A 21,736-nucleotide genomic window follows, 5' to 3' on the forward strand; every position below is an offset into this window, starting at 1 on the left:
TTTTCATTTTCTTTGCTTTCCTGATTGTACCCTGATGAAGCCGACAGCATAAGCAGGCGAAACTAGTTGGTAATTAAAATAGTTATTCACCTACACTTGACCAATATCTAAATAATAGTTTATTCTCATTAACTGGCTATTTTTTTAATACTGGTTGATGCCCAACTCCAGCATTATAGCAGTATTTTTCTTCTTTTCCAGGTATGTGAATGGCTACAAAATTGAAGTGCAAAAAATTTGGGGTTACAAATCGAGTAATTGCTACTGATTTAATTGGCCCTATCCTATCCTATTCCCTCAGCATACGGCTGGTGGTAGCTATATCCTACCATACTAGGGAGATGATTATGAGCAAGGTGGTTTCCCTGTTGTCACAGTATATTTTTTATGACTGTAGCCGTGTGTGTTCATGGGAGCAGTTTGCCTGTTTTGAGGGATAAAAAATCTGAGTTACTGGGGGAAAGAAACCCTTCACCTCCATATTGAACCAGTTATTTCATCTTTAGTCGAACGAGACCAGATAAAGTTTCCTCACATCACTGATGGAAATCGAACCCAGGTCGTTCCAATCAAAGCTACGGAGACTCCTAATTGGCACTATGGCAAATGAAGATTACCATCAGAGTACAACTGTTAAACAGGACATTGCAAAACTCTTGCATTATAACCAGTCTAGTAATTACTGTATTTTTTTTTTTTTTTTTCTTACATTCCAGATATGTGAATTGCTGCAAAATTAATTAAGAATGAGAAAATGAAGACAGCTGTAATATGTGGAATACTAAAGCTACAAACTGAGTAATCATTACTGATTTACTTTAATTGGCATTATGGTGAATGACTTTTGTGCAACCCTGTATAATACTGAAGGCTGTATACAAAAGATTATCAGAATAAAAAAATAAGAATGTGTTCACTCAATTCAAGAACTGTTAGTGTAAAAGTTTATAACAAATTATTGCATGAATGGTCCCAGTGAACTAAACAGTATTTTTTCTGTGTTGATAAATGTTCAGGTTGAACATATGGCACAAAGTTAATATTATAAAGATATCTCTTCCTAATAATAGTTACTATATATTTGACTTATGGATCATATCACTTAATCTTTTTTGTATACAAACAGAATTTCCTGAAATGTTCTTGCAGAGTGGAGTGTTATTACCATATTTTTCGACAGATAACGCGTGCGTTACCTATACAAAAAAGTCTAAATTCATCAAAAATGAACATGCATGGTATACATTAAAAAGGTATGAGAGGTAAATCAAATGTAATAACAAAACTAAGGTAGAAGTATTACTTAATATTTATTGAACATTACGCTATTCAAATCCAAAAAATCTTCATCAGATTCAATATCTAAAAAATCAATTGCGTTAAAAATTTTGTTTGGTATTTCTTCAGCTTCATAATCATTGTCACCGGACACCACTGCATTCCCTTGTGCTTTAATGAATCCATTTCTAACACAGTTTTCACTTACAGCAGTCTAACTTTCTACAATCCATGTAACTATATCTTTATATGATGTTCTTTTCATCTGATCTGTTTTGTTATAATTCATGGATGCCATTCATCATCCAGTCTTCCCACTTAGCCCGCAAATTGTCTTTGAATGGTTTATTTACTGCAAGATCAAGGGGTTGGAGTTTTTTTGTTAAACCACCAGGAATGTCGGCCAATTTAAAATACTTACAATTGTTTTAACTTCTGCTGTCGTGTGGGCACACACGACAAAGATTTTGGGTTGAAAAATGCCATTTTTCTCTTTCGCCACACATTCTTCAACCAAAATTTCATAACCTCGGAATTTATCCAACCTTTATCATTAGCAGTAAGAATAATATCTTTGGAATCACAATCTTTTGGAACAGTCTTTTTTTTGAAAATCCCCATCGGTGGCAGTTTGGAACCATTTGCAGTTACACAGAGAACCACAGTAAAGTTAGACCTTTCGTGCCCTGTTGTGGCAACTGAAACCTCTTTTGCTCCCTTCAGATTCACAGTCCTAGAACTAGGCATGTCAAAACTTACGGGAACCTCATCCATATTCCCAAAGTGACAAGCATCAACCCCATACAAGTTTTCTCTTAGAAACAAACGAAATTTAGCTACTTTCTCTTCCCAGTCGCATGGCAAATTTTGTCCAACACTAGTGGAGGAGCGCATTAAAATTGGGTAGGCCTTGAAATCCTTTATATTATTGTTTTGCGCAATTCTTTTCAATTCCTGCAACACACGGACAATAGATATTCTCATACCTTTAGCTCTTTCACTAACAACCCAATCAAACAAATTTTTTTTCTATAGTTGGCCACAAGCACCTTCTAAACCTCATAGCACATTTCCTCGTATGTAAACATTTCAGGACTGTTTCAGCCTTTTGCCATTCACGAACACTACTTTCTCCAACACTGAACAACCTACCAGCTTCATGATTTCCTTTTTCCTTTGCTACTTCTACCACTTCAAGCTTGAACTGCACTGTGTAAGATTTTCACCAAGAATTAGATCTGAATTACCAATAATAACAAAATATAAACAAATAATGATTTACTTTATGAAATATTTTAAAACAGGATGTACGGAATAATCGACCACTGCTAATAGCAAAGCACATGCTTTTAAAGAATTCCTCCATCTTCTGTCTGTACTTCCTAACTCTACCGCTAGTTGGTGCATGCGCGTTATCTATACATCAAAAGAAGCAATGAAAATGTCGGGGGTGCGCATTAGCTATCGAAAAATACGGTACTTTTTTTTTTTAAATTGTCACTTAGTTCATTTTTAGCATAAATTAGTCATATAATTAAACAACTCATAATGCAACATATTTCAAGAGTCATTTTAAATAATTTATTCCTCACTGCACACTATCTGAAATCTGAAATCTTATTTACAAACTCTAGCTTTATTAGTCTAGCTGGACAGCATAAGTTACAAGCTTTCATCATTGTTCACATACACATATCCTGGATACTACAGTAGCAACAATATACAACATTCATTAAATTTTACTTTTAAAATTTAAGGCAAACTGAACCACAGCTTATATTCTTGCTTGATGATGCTGTGGTTTCTTCTCTTCAAATTCTTTAATACGTGCTTCAATAAGGGACCTGAAGTGTCGAACTAAGCCCTAGATATATATAAGTTAAGGAATGTATTAAAATTTTAACTTATGCATGAAATTATAGCAGACTGACTGAATACTTGGTATTACTTAAGACAAAAATTTAAATGTAATGAGCATTTTAAGTTCCCTTAATGACAGTACTGAAAATTTCTTTTTTACCACTTGACCTACTGAGGTAATAAATTACTTAAGCAAGTAATATTTGTGTTAGTAAAAGAAATAAGTACTGGATACAGTCAGTGGGACATGAACCTAGTAATTTCTTTTTAATTTCTAGTCTCAGATGTTGCAAAAGGCATACAGTCCTCATCCTAAGCTTTTTATTTACAGATTTTTTTACATTACAATTATTGTTGGTTTCTACCTTGGATACTAAATTGTAAATCTTATTAAGTGCATTTTTAATGTTAATAAAATGCATTAATCCTTGAGGAATTTTGCAATGCAAATTCAAAGTATTTTTTTTTAAATGTGAATTTTCAAATTTTAGAAACATGGTGAGTTCACATATTTCTTTTTTAGAATATTATTTTTAATAAACCATGGATGACAAACAACTTGGAATTTTTTTTTGTCATCTATGGTTTATAAAAATTAAGTACAGCAATAAATAAATAAATCAAATAATAAATAAAATAAAAAAAATTAAATAAATACCGTGAACAAGACTTAATAATGTAATTTTTACCCTGAATAGTAAAATTTTGAGTTCAAACAGACTAAAAGGGTAATTCACCATTTTAGTCTGTTTGAAAATCACATAGCAGAAAGGAAATTGAATTTATACACTTGCTAAGAGATAATTACCGTATTTGCCGGCGTATAAGATGCACTTTTTTCCTTTGAAAATAGGTCTGAAAAACAGGGCGCGTCTTATATGCCGATAATCAGTTTTTTATTACTTTCATTTCTGGAAATTTTCTCTATTCTGAGTTAAGCGATTTCTTTTTTGCTTGCGGTGTGTGAGAGCATTCCAGCTACGTAGAGTTCAGTGGATACACATGCGCTGTCATCGACAATCACAGCTGTGTTCTTGTTAGTTTAAACTTTCCAATTGTTGTCGCGGTTGTTGTGAATGGTAATAAATTTCTGCCATTAAATTTTCTCTAAATTTCTTGGCAAATTATGGCTGAAAAACGTCAGCATTGCTACAATATTCCATACAAGCTACGTGTGCTTGCGTATGCCAAAGAACATGGAAACAGGGCTGCAGAGAGGCATTTCGGGCCACCCCCAACTGAGAAAATGATAAGAACTTGGCAGAATCAGAATGAGATCTAAAAAAAAATGTACAAAAAATGGGGTGCGTCTTATACACTGGCAAATACAGTAATTGAAGCAGAAGGTGATGGAGAGATACTTTGGGTATGAGAGTGTGGGATCTTGTTATAAGGCCAGAAGACCTGTCCATAACTAAGGTGGCTATATTACTTCCAATTTTGGGAAAATTGATCATGTGGTCTCGACTTGTAAAGTAGCAAAACATGAAAATTCCAGTTAAGAAAGGACATATTTGAACTATAAGGCAGATGATTACGATACACTAAGGAGGCAGCTTGCTTGAAGCAGTACCACTGAATAAAGTTCTGGAAGGATGTTCACAGTGCATGGGGGATAGTCAAGGGATATCTGGTGGAAGCAATATCACACTGCATATCCAAAGTCAGGAGGGTAAATCAGGTAGGAGTTAGATGGGTGAGTAGTATCATTAAAAATGAGCTGCAAAAAAAGAAAATATTGTGGAGGGTATATAAGAAGAAAGCTGACCAGCTAACTCATGAACAGTACAAGGATCAGGCAAGATAGGTGACCAGCATGGTAAGGAAGGCAAAATCAGATTATGAGAAGAAATTAGCCAAACAGATGAAAGAAAATTCCAAAGAGCTTTTCTGTGGCAAGTAAGAGGAAGAATGATTATGGAAGGATAACTTTAATGAGTGCAGATGGTAGAGAGGTAACAGAGGCAGACAAAATTGTTGAGCTAAAGAATGACCAGTTTGCAAGGGTATTCATCCAAGTGAGGTTACTGTTGTAGCATATGTGACAGAGACGCATGAACAGAGTAGTGTGACAGCTGAATTGGATAATGGAACTGACTACACGATGATACTGCTGGATTTTGCAAAAGCGTTCGACGTGGAGCTCTGTTACACAAACAGCAACAAATGGGAATGGATTTGAAACTGGTGATATGGATAAAAGGGTGGCTGATGGACAGATACCAAAAAGTAGAAGTCAGGTGACTAGTGGTGTGCTGCAGGTTTGTGCTTGGACCAACTTAAACCATTATTATTTCCTGTACCTAAGTGATACAGGAAATAATCTGAAGGGGAGTTGTTCACTCTTTATTCAGTTGTTTGTTGATGATGCAAATTTGGGTAGGGTAATAGTTAATCAAGGTGATGTAGAGAGCTTGCAGGATGATTTGAATAGGTTGACAGTACAGGCAAAACATAATGGATGTCAATTTAATGTGAAAAAGTGTAAAGTTAAGCATTTTGGAGTAAAAAGGTTACAAGCTGTGTACCACACTAAGAGAACTGTACTCCAGGAAACTGATGAAGCCAGGGATTTAGGAGTAGTAGTAGGAGGAGCAGGAGACAGAGAGTTGAATTTTAGAGGGCATATTGATAAAGTAGCCAGGATTACTTGATTAGTGTGTTCTTCAATAATATTGCAGCAATTAGGGCATTATCATTCCTCTTTATAAAGTGTTATCTGGATCACTGTGCTCAGTTCTGGTCACCAGGTTTTCCTGGGGATGAGGAGAATGGTGGAGAGGATTCTCCACCATTCTCCTCATAAGGTTGTACCATCTTACCCCAGTCCTGAAGATACTTCCAGGCGCAAACTTTGTTTGCTCACACTTGGATAAAGGATTAAACTAAATTTATTATACTCTAACCAAGTGAAAAATAAACTTTCAACATCTTTCTCTAAATCCAGAGTAAATTATTAAAAAAGGGTGGCACACCAATTGGCAATTCCTATAGGTAGAGATGACCTGCTAATGCTTCTGCCTGATATCTTCACATGGGCCTGGCTCCCACCGAAGAGACCTCAATAAAGGTCGAAACTAGTCTGGATAGTGGCCCTTCCGTTAATGCATAACATTAGACATAGCCGCAAGGAGATGTGTTTTGCATTATAGGAGATACTGAGATAGGAATGTTGGTAGCTTGCTCCACCTTTGCAACGAGTTGCCCTGGTGTTGTACCACCTTACCCCAGTCCTGAAGATACTTTCAGGCGCAAACTTTGTTTGCTCACACTTAAAGGATTAAACTAAATTTATTATATTAAGCTTTGAGCTACAATTAGTAGATCTAATAAATTCATATGATTCTTTCCTATTTTTTTTTCTCGGAAAATAGGAAAGCATATCAATTTATTGTTTTAAGAGTGGCTTTTACATTGATTAATTCTCTATCTTTTGTGATATCTCATCACTGAGATTCTGTAGGCTGCTCTTGTAAAAGTCTTTACTTCAATCATGGGTTTCTTCACTAATAGCTTGTTTCAGCTCCTTGTCATTAGCAAAATGGTATTCTCAGAGTACATTTATGAGCCAAACTAGTAGTCAGAGGATGCTAGGTCCAGGCTATGTGATAAGGAAGGTCAGTCCAGCCAAAATATTGCAATTGGATCCCTTATGTGCAATACTGGTGTGAAATTTGATGTTATCATGGAAGAGGACCTCATTTGTGTTTCTGGTGGGCTGAATTCTATGGATGCATTTTTTCAATTTCTGCAATGTTTCCATGGATCATTCTGAACTCATGGTGCCTCTCTCTCTCTCTCCAAGAAGTCCAAAAACAAGACCCCATCTTTGTTTTAGAGTATAGTTGCAATAAATTTGTCCACAGAAGACTATCTTTTGAATTTCTTTGTGTGCAGTGAGTTGAGAGGATGCAATTTCATGGGCTGCCTCTTTATTCCAAGGTCATAATGGTGAATTCATGAATCATCATCCTCATTCCCATAGCACTGGAGAAATTCCATATAGATGACTTTCCAGGACTTTGTGTATTGGTCATAAGCATTTCTGGGTCCCACTCTTCACAAGCCTTGTTGCTGAGGTTGTTAACGATGGTCATCACAACTGGTTTTCTGATACTGATTGTACTGCACATTTCAAATTGTGATGCAATAATCCACCTTAATCAGTACATCAATGAAATTCTTGTTGTCTGTCATCATTAAGGTTACTGACCAGTTACTTCAGTGCTGTCTCTGACCTTGGTTTCACCACTTTAAAAGTGTTTGACTGTGTAACTGTGCTCATGTCAACAGTACTTTTTAGGCAGGTAGGAATTTCTGTTGGACTCGCATCTTCTGAAAGGAATTCAATCATCACTCTGCTTCATACATGCATTTATAACGGTGCCATTTGGATCTACTAATATTCTGCACACATAATCAACTGCAATGCCACTCATTGGCATGCAAAGCTTTTCTGCCATGCTTGAATTGAAAGAATAAAAAAATTGGAGGTACTACTTTTTTATCCTCTTCCCCATAGTTTATTTCATCCTAAAATGGTGTTGCAAGTTAATAATAAACAAAATATGAAACATAACAAAAATGAACACCAACATTTTCTACACATTCATGTTATTCTGGTCAAACTGGATGGTTATGGGAAGAACAAAGTGGAAGGAAAGTGAAGAAATCAAATATTACATTCATTGTCACAAATTTCAATCTAATTTAACTGAGCAAGCTGTGTCACTCAGTCATAAGTCCTGTTTTCTGTCTAAACTATACAAGAGAAGTTGCAAGGTCCTTTTACATAAACCAAAATGAATGTCTCCATCTTTCTCAATTCTGGGAGGAAAGTTGCTTTCTCTACAACTCTAGTGAAAATGCTGGATTATGCTGTATAGCATCTTTCATTATTTTAATGAAATCAAATGGATAAAAACAGACATATGGTGGAGAAGTTTACAAACAAACAAGAGACTATAGTAAACTGTTGGTAATAGTAAACTTATTTCAAATGCCAAAAAGTTACTACTTCTTGATCGACTGCATATTGTAACACAATTAAGCCTTTCTGAATACAAAAAATAGTTAACAGTAAAAGAAACTTGCTGAATGATGTTAATGAACAGTCATGTCTATTGTTATAATTGTTTATATAATTTCAAATCAATCATCTGTTGTTCTGCTCTCTTAAATTAAAGGGAAATTAATTAAAAAATCTGAAAATCACTTCCAGAAGAAATACAAACTGCATGATTTATCTTCTGATACTCTTAATAAATTGGTACTTAATCATTTAGTCCATTAAAGTTTTAGTTAACAAGTATACAGAACATGGCTACACCTCAATGGATTTCATTTTCTGATTGCATGATTAATTTCAAGAGATTCATGACCTTCTTTTTCCAAGTGCTCATACATTACAATTTGAAATTGCTCAAGTTTTGCAAGTTAATATCCTTAGCTGTAACACTGTTAAAAATGAATACTTAGCTTAGCCTCAAACAGCAATTCAGTTATTATCAGGTAACCAAAAAATATTCGTGTGGTTTTTCATAATAAAAATTAAAGTTTTATAAAATGTTTTATTCATTAAAATAAGCACCTTCACTATCTACAACTCTTTCCCAATGAGATACAAATTTGTAAATTCCGCTTTTATAAAATGTTTTGTCTTTAGAAGTAATAAACCAAGCAACCTCTGCTTCAATCTATGTTTTACTGCAGAACTGTTTATTTCGCATGTGATTGTCTAGCACAAAAAAAGTGATAATCGCTTGGAGAAATGTCAGGAGAATATGGAGGATGAGGGAGTATCTCCCATCCTAAAGCACAAATCTTCTCGTGAGCATGTTTTGCATTGTCCTGTAACTAGTCCTGACTCTTTCTGAAGTAACGCCTCCTGCACACACTCAAGTTGCATTGAGTAGATTTCGGCCATAATTGTTTGGCGTGCAGTGAGAAACTTGTAGTGAACAATACCAGCTCCAGTCCACCACACAAAAGCATAGTCTTCTAGGGATGAAGCGATGCCTTTGGAGTGTGCGGTATTGGATCGTTTGGTGACAACCAATGAGAAGTTTGCTTTCTGTTAGAGTACAAGATCCATTTTTGATAACAGGTGAGCAAGTAATCCAAAAACGGCTCATTTTTATGATTTGAAAGAAGTGAAGAACAAATTGATAACCTTTGAAGTTTATTGTCATCTGATAATGCATGTGAGACCATTTGCTTAGCTTCCGTGATTTTCCCAGTTGATGCAAGTATAAACAAATTGTTTCACCACTCATGTTCAACATTTGTGAAAGTTCTTGACATGTTAATCTTGAATTATTTTCAACAAACAGTGACACTTAATTCTTTATTATCAATAATGGACGGTCTTCCTGAATGTGGTGCATCTTCAAGTAATTCATCACTAGAAGCAAATTATTTAAACCATTTCTGCGCAGTACGTTCTGCTACCGCATCTTCTCCAAATGCCACACATATCTCATGGGATGTTTCTGAAGCCTTCGAACCCAGTTTAAATTCGTAAAGGAAACAAACCCAAATTACACCAGGTTCAAATGACATTTTAAATTTTAAAAGAGCTCAAAGTCACAGAAAAAGAGTACACACTAAGTTAGAGTGTACTGATTGACTGATGCATATGACGTACATAAAAATTGCACTCTGCAAACCACTACATAATAAAACAAATCATTGCAGATAACTCTACCGAAAACTGCACAAACTTTTTGGTTACCTGATACTAAGGCTGACAAAAGGAAAGCTGCCATCAGAAATCCTAAGAATATTACAAAAAAAGATGTCTTGTTATGTGACATGACTAATAACAGAATGCTTTCTAATGATCATCAAAAATTGTAAGTCTGAGCAAAATTTTGGATAACATTAACATCTTGGAATAAAGATTCTTTAGCCCAACTCTGTAGTTTTCATGGTAGACCACCCAAAATTTATGGATTACGAAAAATACATAAAACAGGAATTTATATATATAAAATACTAACTCAAAATGACAATAGCAAGCTTTGAATTACATCGTTGTTCACTGATATATCATTACAGGATAACCGTACACAATTAATGAAGAAATTTTCTCCTGATATTATCAAACATATCGATTTTGCTATTCTGGCTATTTCAGAATAACAGAATACAGAGGAAAGTTCTATCAGCAAGTGGAAGCAACAATAGCCCTTACTTGTCAAAACTAGCAATTTTCTTCACTTTGAAGAACAATTTTTTGCCACTATATTTCTGCAACTTCACGATGATGATGCCTCTGCTATCTGATTTGTCTCTAAAGATGAACTTGAGCCCATATTATTTGGTTGAGTGAATATCTGATATCACATCGGTTGATATCAGATATGATAACAGATATCATATAACATGACTACATACAGAATGATATATCTTTAAATGCCTAAAATCTATCCATTTTTAATGAGACATTAAATAACTATTTGCCCAAATGACCCGACGAGAATAAAAATCAGATAACTATTACTTATGTTAAAGGTGTTTCTAAAAGAAGTGCTCACCTCCTACTCAAAATGGAAATGGAAAATAATTCGACCCCCCCAGTTCAAATACTAGCTTCCTTTTTCCCTTCTACCAAAAACAAAATGCATCTTTGGTTTCTGCTTTAACTTCCATGTTGACAAATCATTTCTTTGCTTATGTGGTCCAATTACTATTGTCAAACTAGATGTTCTGTTGAGTTCAGACATGAAGACGATGTGGATTACATCTACTTCTGAAAACAAAGTATGTCCAAAGTAGGTAATAATGGCAAAAACACTGACTTCCATATTAAATGGCACTTCTTCATTTGCAGTTCCTTCAAATTTGTGAGATAACTGAAGAAATCTTGTTAAAATTTCTACACCAGTTAAATCCAAACAAGAATGAGTCTATGTTGGTTTCTTGGATTTGAGAGACATCTTAAGCATATCTTTTAATATAGTACTAAAGTCGTATTTTCTTTAAGAGAGCCACTTTGCATTTTCAACATAATTATCTAAATGACTTAATTTTAAAGTTCTTTAACTGTTTCCTTAGTCACTATGCCCATAACAGACTGGAGAAATACTAGCTGTTGTCAATTAATGGGGATGAAGAACTGCACAACCTGAGGCATACTCTCACCCTCCATGGTTAGGGGTCCAAAACAATCAACAAAATTCTTAAAATGCAATCATGCTACTTTACTTAAACAAAATTTTTAGAATGCAATCACATTACATCAAGAATATTACAAAGTGGCACTGTTGCTCCATGATTACAGTATTAAAGTGTGTGTTTTGTTTTTTTTACCCACTGTATAAAATCTTCAGGTTCTTACCTTCATATCATCCCACGAAATAACCAAGTATTTATGAGATTCATTCCTCTTGCTCTTGTGGCATTTGTTTGTAGGCTAGACAGGGGAGATTCGAATAAAAAACGATCAAAGAACACCAGCATAAATCAGGTTTGGCATCCTACACAACTAACACAGACCATCAGGTAGTTTGGCAAGAAACAAAAATGCCATATATTGATCATAACTGTTTTACAAGAAAGTTCAAGGAAGCTTCTGAAATGCTACAGATCCCCACACAATGTAACAAAAATCAAGGCTTAATACTACATCAAATTTGATATGGTAGTTAGATCATTTATTTAAAAAATCTAACTACCATAGACCTAGAACACAACACGTCATGCTACAAAACATGACAGCAACCATTAGCAGTATTCCAACATCTATACAGTAATTCATTTAATATTTTTTTTATTCTGGTTACTTATTTGTATGTGCCAATTGTGAAGTTCTGACAACATCTAATATGTGTAATTGTCTCTAGCATTGTTATTTTACGTGTATGTTTTGCTAGTATCCCTGACAATGTAAGTCTGAAAACATACGAAACATGTAGGGTTATATTTGTTTATTTCATTGAGCTCGAGCTCGTTATTTGTCTAAAAAGATGTGTACCAATTACATATTTGGTTTAATTCTTTATCCAAGTGTAAGCAAACAAAGTCTGCACCTGAAATATTTTCAGGACTGGACAACTCGTGATAAAGTGGTATAAGTTCTGATCACTTGCCTTAGTATCCCATAATGCAAAGCACATATCCTTATGGCTATATATATATAACACTATGTATTATGGAAAGGATCACTACCCAGACTGGTTTCGACCTTTATTGAGGTCTCGTCAATGGGAGCTAGACCCAGAGGTGATGAAAGTAATGCAAAATTCATATCACCATATACCAGATGCCAAAAGGTGTCAACACATTATTATTAGCACGAGTTGCCCCAATCCTGAAAGTATTTCAGGCGCAAAATTTATTTGCTTACACTTGGATAAAGGATTAAATCAAATATGTAATTGGTAGCATAGCCAGGTGAAAAAACTTCCATCAACTACCTCTAATCAAGAGAATTTTAATAATAAGGTGTTGACACCTTTTGACTGGTATATGGTGATATGACTTTTGCATTACTTCCACCTTAGTATCACCACCTCTGGGTCTAGCTCCCACTGACGAGACCTCAATAAAGGTCAAAACTGGTCTGGGTAGTGATCCTTTCCATAATGCATAGCATTGTACATACCCATAAGGATATGTACTTTGCATTATGTGATACTAAGGCAAGTGATCAGAACTTATACCACCTTTACCACAATTTGCCTCCTGAAAATATTTTTGTCCAAGCGTAAATATCTGTTTACACTTGGATAAAGGATTAAACCAAATATGTAATTGGTAGCATAGCCAAGTGAAAAAACTTCCATCTAAAAATATGTGGTCTCAATGCTAGAAATTCTACAAAACTGCTAAACCACAAACTTACGTATTCATCAAATTTACTTTTATCCATTTATTTCATTAAAATAATGTTACAGCAAAATGAAAGCTTCAAATATAACTCTAAATATAACACTGCCAGATTTAATTGTATTGTCTTCAACTAACTGCACTATTCAATCATTTAAACCAATTGTTTCTATACCAAACATATCTCTATTACAAAGATGAAACTTTGTGGTTATATTAATATATTTATCTGTATGCAGTTCCAGTCTGCTTCTTTTACCTTTAATATTCTTATTTTAGTTCATCAAATTTCTGAGTGATAAGATGAATCTGAAATATTTTTATTTTACAACAGTAAAGTAAAAGAATTAAAAAAAAAAAATACACACATATATATATAACCAACCTGAACTGGCCATGCAGCTCCATCACCAAGAGCACATATAGTGTGACCTTCTATTTGCTTACTTATTTCATAGATCATATCGATTTCATCTATTTTAGCATTACCTTGCACTGAAATAATAAGGAAAATTAGTGCAATATTCACACATGGCACCTAAAATATTAAAGATAAATTGCTTAAAATTTTATTATCAATGTGCCAAATGAAGCATATAACAAAATTCTAGATTCTATCTAGAATTCTATCATAACAAATGTCAGGATGAAGCATATATATATATATATATATACTGTAATAAAGTAATTCAATAAAGCAGCCAAGAAATTATATCCTTGGTTATCTTTCATCTGAGTGTATTGCCTGTCATCTCTACTGAGTGACAGAGAAAAACCTGCCACTGAGTAGAGCCTCTCTACTCCCCAGGAAATATGCAAACTGAATGATGAGCAGACCAAGAAGAAATATTAAGTTTTTTCACTTGGTTATACTATAAGTTAAAGTTGCCAAGAAATTACATTCTTGGTTTAATCTATTATCCAAGTGCAAGTGTTAAACTATGAATGAAATTATTTTGTATGTTTTTGTTCTTCATTCACAGTTAACATAATCTACCATACACGAAGGCTAGACTTGTAATTAATTAATGTAAATCACTTGTTCATAATTTAATATTCATATAACTACCTTTAATTTTATCTAATATTTAATTAATTATCCAAAGATATATGTATTAATAATGAAAAGACTGTATTAAATATTATTAAGCTATTTTATTTATTACTATGTTAATATTATAAGAATTTGTATTTGATAATTTAACTGCGCATTAATTGAAATTTAAATATTCTCTATTTATTCCTATTTGTAGAAGCTTAACATTATGCAATAGCTCAATTTTATTGTTTTGTTTTGTTGTCATGGAGAAGTATGTAAGTGAGCGAGCGCGAGTTTGGAACGCTGCGTGAGGGAGAAAAGCTGAAAGTTTAGTTAAAGAAATCACAAGAACAATTTAGGCGGGAAGAATGGATATAAAAAGGAAGAACGCTGAAAATATAGATTAGAGAGACATAGATTAGAGAGTGAAAAGAGAGAGATTGGCATTCGGTTGGAATCGGAGCATTCAGCATTCGGGGAATCAAAGTGCGATATTGGTGAGTCGGCAAGTCACTCAAGCGGCTAATTTAAGTCTACTAGTCGAGAAGCAGTTAGCTAATAAGTTGTAGAATAACAATTATAGCTATGGAAAACAGCTGAGAGAGAGACTATTAAATAGACTAGCGATACTGGAGTTTAGATTTAATTTCAGCGCCGACCTTTCAAGGACATACAGAACCTTGAAGCAAAGTACAAAGTTACTAGAGAATAGTAGAGGCTGTAAAGTTGAAGTTTACCGTTAGCTGTGTTTAGAATTATAGTGCCTAAAGAATTATTTGAATGCAGGAGGAATGAACAACTGTGCATATAAAACCTCAAGTTAAGAATTATTGTGTGTTGCCTTAATTCATGAGTGATCAGTAGTACTTCATGCAAGAACGTTTGTTTATGTGTATGGTGACCGATAATTAATTCAGTTATTACTTAGAAGATTTATTTCAATGAGTGCCGTTTATTGTATAAAGTGTTTACAGTTATAAAAAGTGTTTGTGTGTAAGTTGATGAAGAAAAAAGATTATCGGTAAGATTATTCCAACCTTTAATAATTCTATACAGTGGTATTCGAGTTTCATCCTAGAATTTCCTTATACTAACAGTAACTATTGCGGAGAATTAGCTGAAGTGTAAAATTAAAAGTGTTTGTTTGTGAAGAGGTGTTACTGCAAATTTTATTGTATTTGGAACTTAAGGAACTGTGAGAAGACTGTATTATAGAGATAACAGATTTACCATAGTCTGAGTTTGTATGATTGTACTTATCAGAGAAGCAAAAATGTTTGTGATATCTTAATTACTGATTTGAAGTTAAGTATAAATTTTGTGATTTTAAAATTAAATGTTTGTTTTTGTTAATCAAAAGTTGTATTTTGCATGAATCTCTTTTACTGCACCATTCATAAAATATTCGAACCAAAGCGGGTTCGAATATTTTATAAGAATATTCTCGGCCAGTATATATAGTAACAACATATAAAGGAAGGGTAGTTGAGAGTTGGTTTATCTTCAATTCTTGAACTAATTCAAATATAAAGTGGCACAGTCTTTAAATATAAATTTTCTTTATATTTGAGTTAGAAATCAACTTACAACTTATCAATTAGTTAAGAACATCGTAATAGTAATCATGTCGGATCCAAAGTATAGATTGAGAAGAAGTAGGATCCAACACAAGCAAACAATATTTGTGCATGAAGTAAAAACTTTCAACATCTTTCTCTAATCCAGAGTATTTAAATAATATGGTGCATTAACTTTTTACTATTTTTATATGGGAAATATATAACTTCTGTATTACTTCAACTTTGGTATTTCTTATGGGTCTGGCTCCCACTGATGAGACCTCAATAAAGGTTGAAACCAGCCTGGGTAGTGGCCCCTCCCATAATTCATAGCATTATACACATCCCAAAGGGTGTGTGTGCTTGGTAATATGGGATACTAAGGCAACTGATATGACGTCATCAGCCTCTATATAAAAGTAGTCCAGTCATGAAGATACTTCATGTGCAAATATTGTTTGCTTACACTTGGATAAAAGATTAAACCAAGTGAAAAAAACTTTAAACATTTCAAAAGTAATTCAGTACTGTAGTACTATTGAATTACAGTACCCAGAATTTGTGACAGGATTTTCTGGCATCCTATAGCTTGGCTGGACTGAATATAATCCCTCTCAAGTAAAATTATGAAACCTTCACAAAAAAAAAACAAAAAAACAGTAAAACTACAGTTCTTGAGAAGGAAAAAAAAAAAGAAGCTTCAAATTGTGATTTGAAAGGAAATAGAATAATTCTGGAAAACTGGTAATGGCAATGAGATAGTTTAAGGCCTTGCTGAGAAGAAATATGACGACATTCTATCTCACTTGAAGTACTGAATGTGTGTGTGTGTGTGTGTGTGTGTGTGTGTGTGTGTGTGTGTGTGTGTGTGGTGTATGTGCATGTGCACGCACACACACTGATTCATGCAATATCTGAATAGCAATGGCTTAATCTGTTTTAATCTTAAAAGGGAAGGTGACATACTGATGATTTTTTCTGTTTCTTTGTCTTGTATGCTTATGAAATAAACAGCAATGCATGCTCAAAATTCTGGAAGATTGGCCCCAGAATTCCAAAAGAATTGAGTGAAAGGGACTTGATCCTTATATCCTAGTAAGAATGCAAATTTAAAGAAGTTTGTGAGATCATAATCAGCCACCTTGGATTCATTTATCAGTGATGGCCTATGGTGGAGGCTGGCTATCCACTATCTTCTAAAATGTTAGCTAGGGCTAAACGAGCTCTGCCTATACCTTTGGGAATTTACTTTGTTCATTAGCATGCTATCAAGATTATTATTATTAAGTTCTAGGGAATATCCAGGGATTCAAAAACTAATTGTGGGAGGCCTGTACTAACCATTATTCACATAACATCTGTCATATGTACTTTCCTTTAGTGTTATACAGTGATCAGCATTCATTTTTAACAAATTATGGAGACTACAACTGTGTTAGAAATAATTACTTCAATTTCTTGTTGTTTTGACATTCATATTAAGGTCATCATCATCTGGATTATACACACATATATATATATATATACAGAGACAAGCAATATTACCTTTCAAAGTATGCCAAAGAGACAATGATTTGATAAACCATTATTCTACTAGCCTGACCTCTAGTGAAAAAAAAAATAGAAATAAAAAAAAAATAAAAATAAAAAATATCTCAAAGCTATATTCTATTTCTAACATTATCAAAGAACAAATTCATATAGTAGTGTTATACTATCTATAGTATAAATACTATCAACAAAATTCTTCACAAGACCTCACTTAAAAACAAAAATAAACTGGATTACAATAAAACTAACCATTCCATACATTAAAGGGATATCAGATAAAATAAACAGAATACTACAGAAATACAACCTTAATGCCACCTTTAAACTTCTTGCAAAATGAAAGAACTTATTCAACTCATCCAAGGATCCACTTCCTTTGCTGGCACACCCTGGAGTATACCGTATTCATTGCACCTGTAATTTGTCCTATATAGGTGAAACAGGATGCACAATCCCCATCTGAAAAAAGGAACATAAAGGGCACATTAAATTTAATAACTATGGTAAAGCAGGCCTTCCTGATCATCTCCTGAATACCCTTCATAGAACTGACTGGAAAGGCACCTGTTGTTTACATCCCACCAAAACAAGGTAAGAAAGTAAATTTAAGGAGGCCTGTGAAATTCTTATCAACCACCTAATCTTAACAATAATGATGGTCATTCCAAGAACACGGAAGGCACATATTCTACCCACATAACCCAAGTCCAAGTCCATAGTCCAAGAGTTAATTATAAATAGAACTGTAAGTATATAATCTAGGATGTTAACTCTAATATAAACCTCTCATGATAAATTAGGACACCACTTTTGCTGTAATAAAACTATCTATATGAATTTGTTCTCTGATAATGTTATAAATAGAATATAGCTTTGATGTATTTTTTTTTCTTTTTTTCACTAGAGGTCAGGCCAGTAGAATAACAGTTGATCAAATCATTGTCTCTGTATGTATATATATATATATATAAATATGTATGTTAACCGAGATAATGATCATTCTTTCATATATATATATATATATATATATGAAAGAATGATCATTATCTCGGTTAACATACATATTTTTATAAAGAATTGAATGACTAGAACTGAGATTTAAGTAAAAAGGTGTTGATATAAAAACATGACTAGTTTCGGCTTGTAACAGCCTTCATCAGGTGACATTATAAAAGAAAGAAAAAACACTAAAACACTGAAGCTTAAATAAACCATGAACATCAGAGAGTCTCTATACATAATTGACATTAAATCATTGTGGTTGTATTTAAAGCTGTTCTTTCTTTAGTTGTATTGTTGGGAAAGTGCATGCTAGTAGCATCTCGTGAATGCCAGTACATGATTACAGCTGAATGACAATCTGGGAGGTTGTAGCTCAAGTTATTATTTAGATGAACAGGATTGAAGATGATTTCTCTAGATTCCACGATTTTTCCCAGCAGACTTTGTGACTTTGGTTTTCATCATTAGGATTAGCCAAGAAAAGGATATGACTTTATAATGCACTGGCTCGCTGTCTCTTGTAAGTAATGTCCCTCATGTGTTCTTCCATACGCAATTCGACAGATTTGTCTGTCTGCCCAAAATAAGGAATATCGCAATCACACAATATGTTATATACACCAGGGTATTTGAGTTGATGATGACAAGGTTTTGGGTGGCTTATTAAGAAACGGATCTTTGGAAGTGGAGTGAACAAGGTTCTGATATTGTATTTTCTTAGAACTTTTGCTAATTTATATGAAACTGTACTTATGTAAGGAATAGATATATTGCCTTCGAATCTATTTGTTTCTTCTCAGTGATGTCTAGGAGGATTAAGAATGAATCTTTCAACAATTCTCTTGGAATATCCATTAACTTTGAAAGAAGTTTTGAGATGGTTTATTTCTGTAAGAAGTTCATTTTGGTCATCCAGAAGAGAATGGGCTCTATGTCCCAAGGTGAAAATTATTCCAAGCTTATGAGGAGGGAAGTGATAGGACTGAGTATGCAGATATCTGTTGGTATGTGTGGGCTTTCTATATATCGATATTTTGAGTTTACCAGAAGAGCGAGTTAGTTTGACATCAAAAAAAGGCAAGGAATTATCTATTTTAAGCTCGGCAGTAAACTAAATACTTTGATGCCGGCTATTGAGATGTTCGAGGAAAACCATAAAAACAACAGAGATATAATTATCCTTCCTGCGGATAAAGGCAATGCAACAGTCATCCTCAACTCTGAAGATTACCAGAATAAAATGCTTGAATTACTACATAATGATACCTACTCAATACTCGAGAGAGATCCAACTCGTGAACTTCAAAATCATACAAACAACTGAATTATCCCGAAACGTTCGCTTATCTCTACACTCTCTCCATCCATTAATTCCTCGTATATATGGTGTTCCAAAAATCCATAAAGAGAACACCCCACTACGCCCAATTGTAGAAAGTATCAATTCTCTGACGTACAACCTTTCAAAATATCTTGCCAAATACTTAAAAAGTTTTTCAGGCAAGTCACCATCCTTCATCAAGAACACTACAGAATTTGCTACATACATCAAGGATATTACAGTTAACGAAGATGAAATCATGGCTAGCTTGGACATAACTTCTCTGTTCACTAATGTCCCAAACACATGAAGTCCTAACGTTACTCAAGGACAAGTTATCCAAAAAATGTTAGCCTTGCTTACACATTGCATTAGGTCCGGTTACTTCAAATTTCAATATACTATATACAACCAAAATCATGGACTGGCTATGGGTAATCCTTTATCCCCTGTACTCGCAAATATTTACTTAAAGGATTTTGAAACCAAGGCTATCTCTTCCTTCATTTTAACACCTAAAGTTTGGAAATGCTATATAGATGATGTCTTCATTATTTGGAGCCATGGACATGATTCCCTTATGGTTTTCCTCGAACATCTCAACAGCCGGCATCAAAGTATTAAGTTTACTGCCGAGCTTGAAATGGATAATTCCTTGCCTTTTCTTGATGTCAAACTAACTCGCTCTTCTGGTAAACTCAAAATATCGATATATAGAAAGCCTACACATACCAACAGATATCTGCATACTCAGTCCTATCACTTCCCTCCTCATAAGCTTGGAATAATTTTCACCTTGGGACATAGAGCCCATTCTCTTCTGGATGACCAAAATGAACTTCTTACAGAAATAAACCATCTCAAAACTTCTTTCGAAGTTAATGGATATTCCAAGAGAATTGTTGAAAGATTCATTCTTAATCCTCCTAGACATCACTGAGAAGAAACAAATAGATTCGAAGGCAACATATCTATTCCTTACATAAGTACAGTTTCACATAAATTAGCAAAAGCTCTAAGAAAATACAATATCAGAACCTTGTTCACTCCACTTCCAAAGATCCGTTTCTTAATAAGCCACCCAAAACCTTGTCATCATCAACTCAAATACCCTGGTGTATATAACATATTGTGTGATTGCGATATTCCTTATTTTGGGCAGACAGACAAATCTGTCGAATTGCGTATGGAAGAACACATGAGGGACATTACTTACAAGAGACACGAGTCAGTGCATTATCAAGTCATATCCTTTTCTCGGCTAATCCTAATGATGAAAACCAAAGTCACAAAGTCTGCTGGGAAAAATCTACTAACATCTTCCATTGCAATGATGAACTAGAGAGAAAAATCGTGGAATCTAGAGAAATCATCTTCAATCCTGTTCATCTAAATAATAACTTGAGCTACAACCTCCCAGATTGTCATTCAGCTGTAATCATGTACTGGCATTCACGAGATGCTACTAGCACGCACTTTCCCAACAATACAACTAAAGAAAGAACAGCTTTAAATACAACCACAACGATTTAATGTCAATTATGTATAGAGACTCTCTACGATGTTCATGGTTTATTTAAGCTTCAGTGTTTTAGTGTTTTTTCTTTCTTTTATAAAGTCACCTGATGAAGGCTATTACAAGCTGAAACTAGTTGTGTTTTTATATCAACACCCTATTACTTAAATCTCGGTTCTATTCATTCAATTCTTTGTATATATATATAAAAAACCAAGTTTAAAATTGCTTGGTATTCTTAACATATATATATATATATACACACACACACACATACGTATATATGTGTGTGTGTGTGTGTGTGTGTGTGTGTGTGTGTGTATACTCCAGATGATGAACTTAATATGAAGGTTGAAACATCGGGAAATTAAAGTAATCATTTCTAACATGGTCACGGTCTCCATAATTTGTCTAAAATGAAACTGTCATATGTCTCCTTCAACAACTTCACCAATGAAACATTCATAACTGCCTCTAGCTACCTATTCACTAACCTCCAAGAAAAAATCTAACACTTACATACAATTGCTAACCACACACACATAATTTCCATAACAGACACATAAAATGGGAATGAATATGAGGCGAGTGGCATGAATGGGAGTGGCTGACGGTCTGTTAATGTGTTACCTCTGTCTTGAAGCCTCCTTTATGCAAGAGAACTACTTTGCCCTTTGTCCACTCCCATGGCATTTTCCAAGATGTGCTCAAGTTTTCTCACTTCCTGCCATATACTGAAAAAACGTTTTCTGTGTCAATCCTACAAAACCCCCTTAATA

The 21,736-nt window shown here is 34.1% G+C and overlaps 1 protein-coding gene across 1 annotated transcript in view; it reads right to left on the minus strand.

The window, feature by feature from the left end:
* Positions 1 to 2,845: 2,845 nt before the first annotated feature.
* LOC150099421 (NADH dehydrogenase [ubiquinone] flavoprotein 1, mitochondrial-like) overlaps positions 2,846 to 21,736 on the minus strand; it is a 242,170-nt gene continuing 223,279 nt past the window's right edge. The window contains exons 11-12 of the mRNA XM_090404424.1: positions 13,355 to 13,464; positions 2,846 to 3,142 (exon numbers count right to left, since the gene is read on the minus strand). Coding sequence (XP_090260550.1) covers positions 3,053 to 3,142; positions 13,355 to 13,464 — 200 coding nt within the window. The 3' untranslated portion in view covers positions 2,846 to 3,052. The remainder of the gene's footprint in view (positions 3,143 to 13,354; positions 13,465 to 21,736) is intronic.

This window comes from Typopeltis vanoorti, chromosome 14 (assembly GCF_054136105.1).
Source record: "Typopeltis vanoorti isolate ZY-2024b chromosome 14, IOZ_Tvanoo_1.0, whole genome shotgun sequence".
NCBI classification, from domain to species: Eukaryota; Metazoa; Arthropoda; class Arachnida; order Uropygi; family Thelyphonidae; genus Typopeltis; species Typopeltis vanoorti.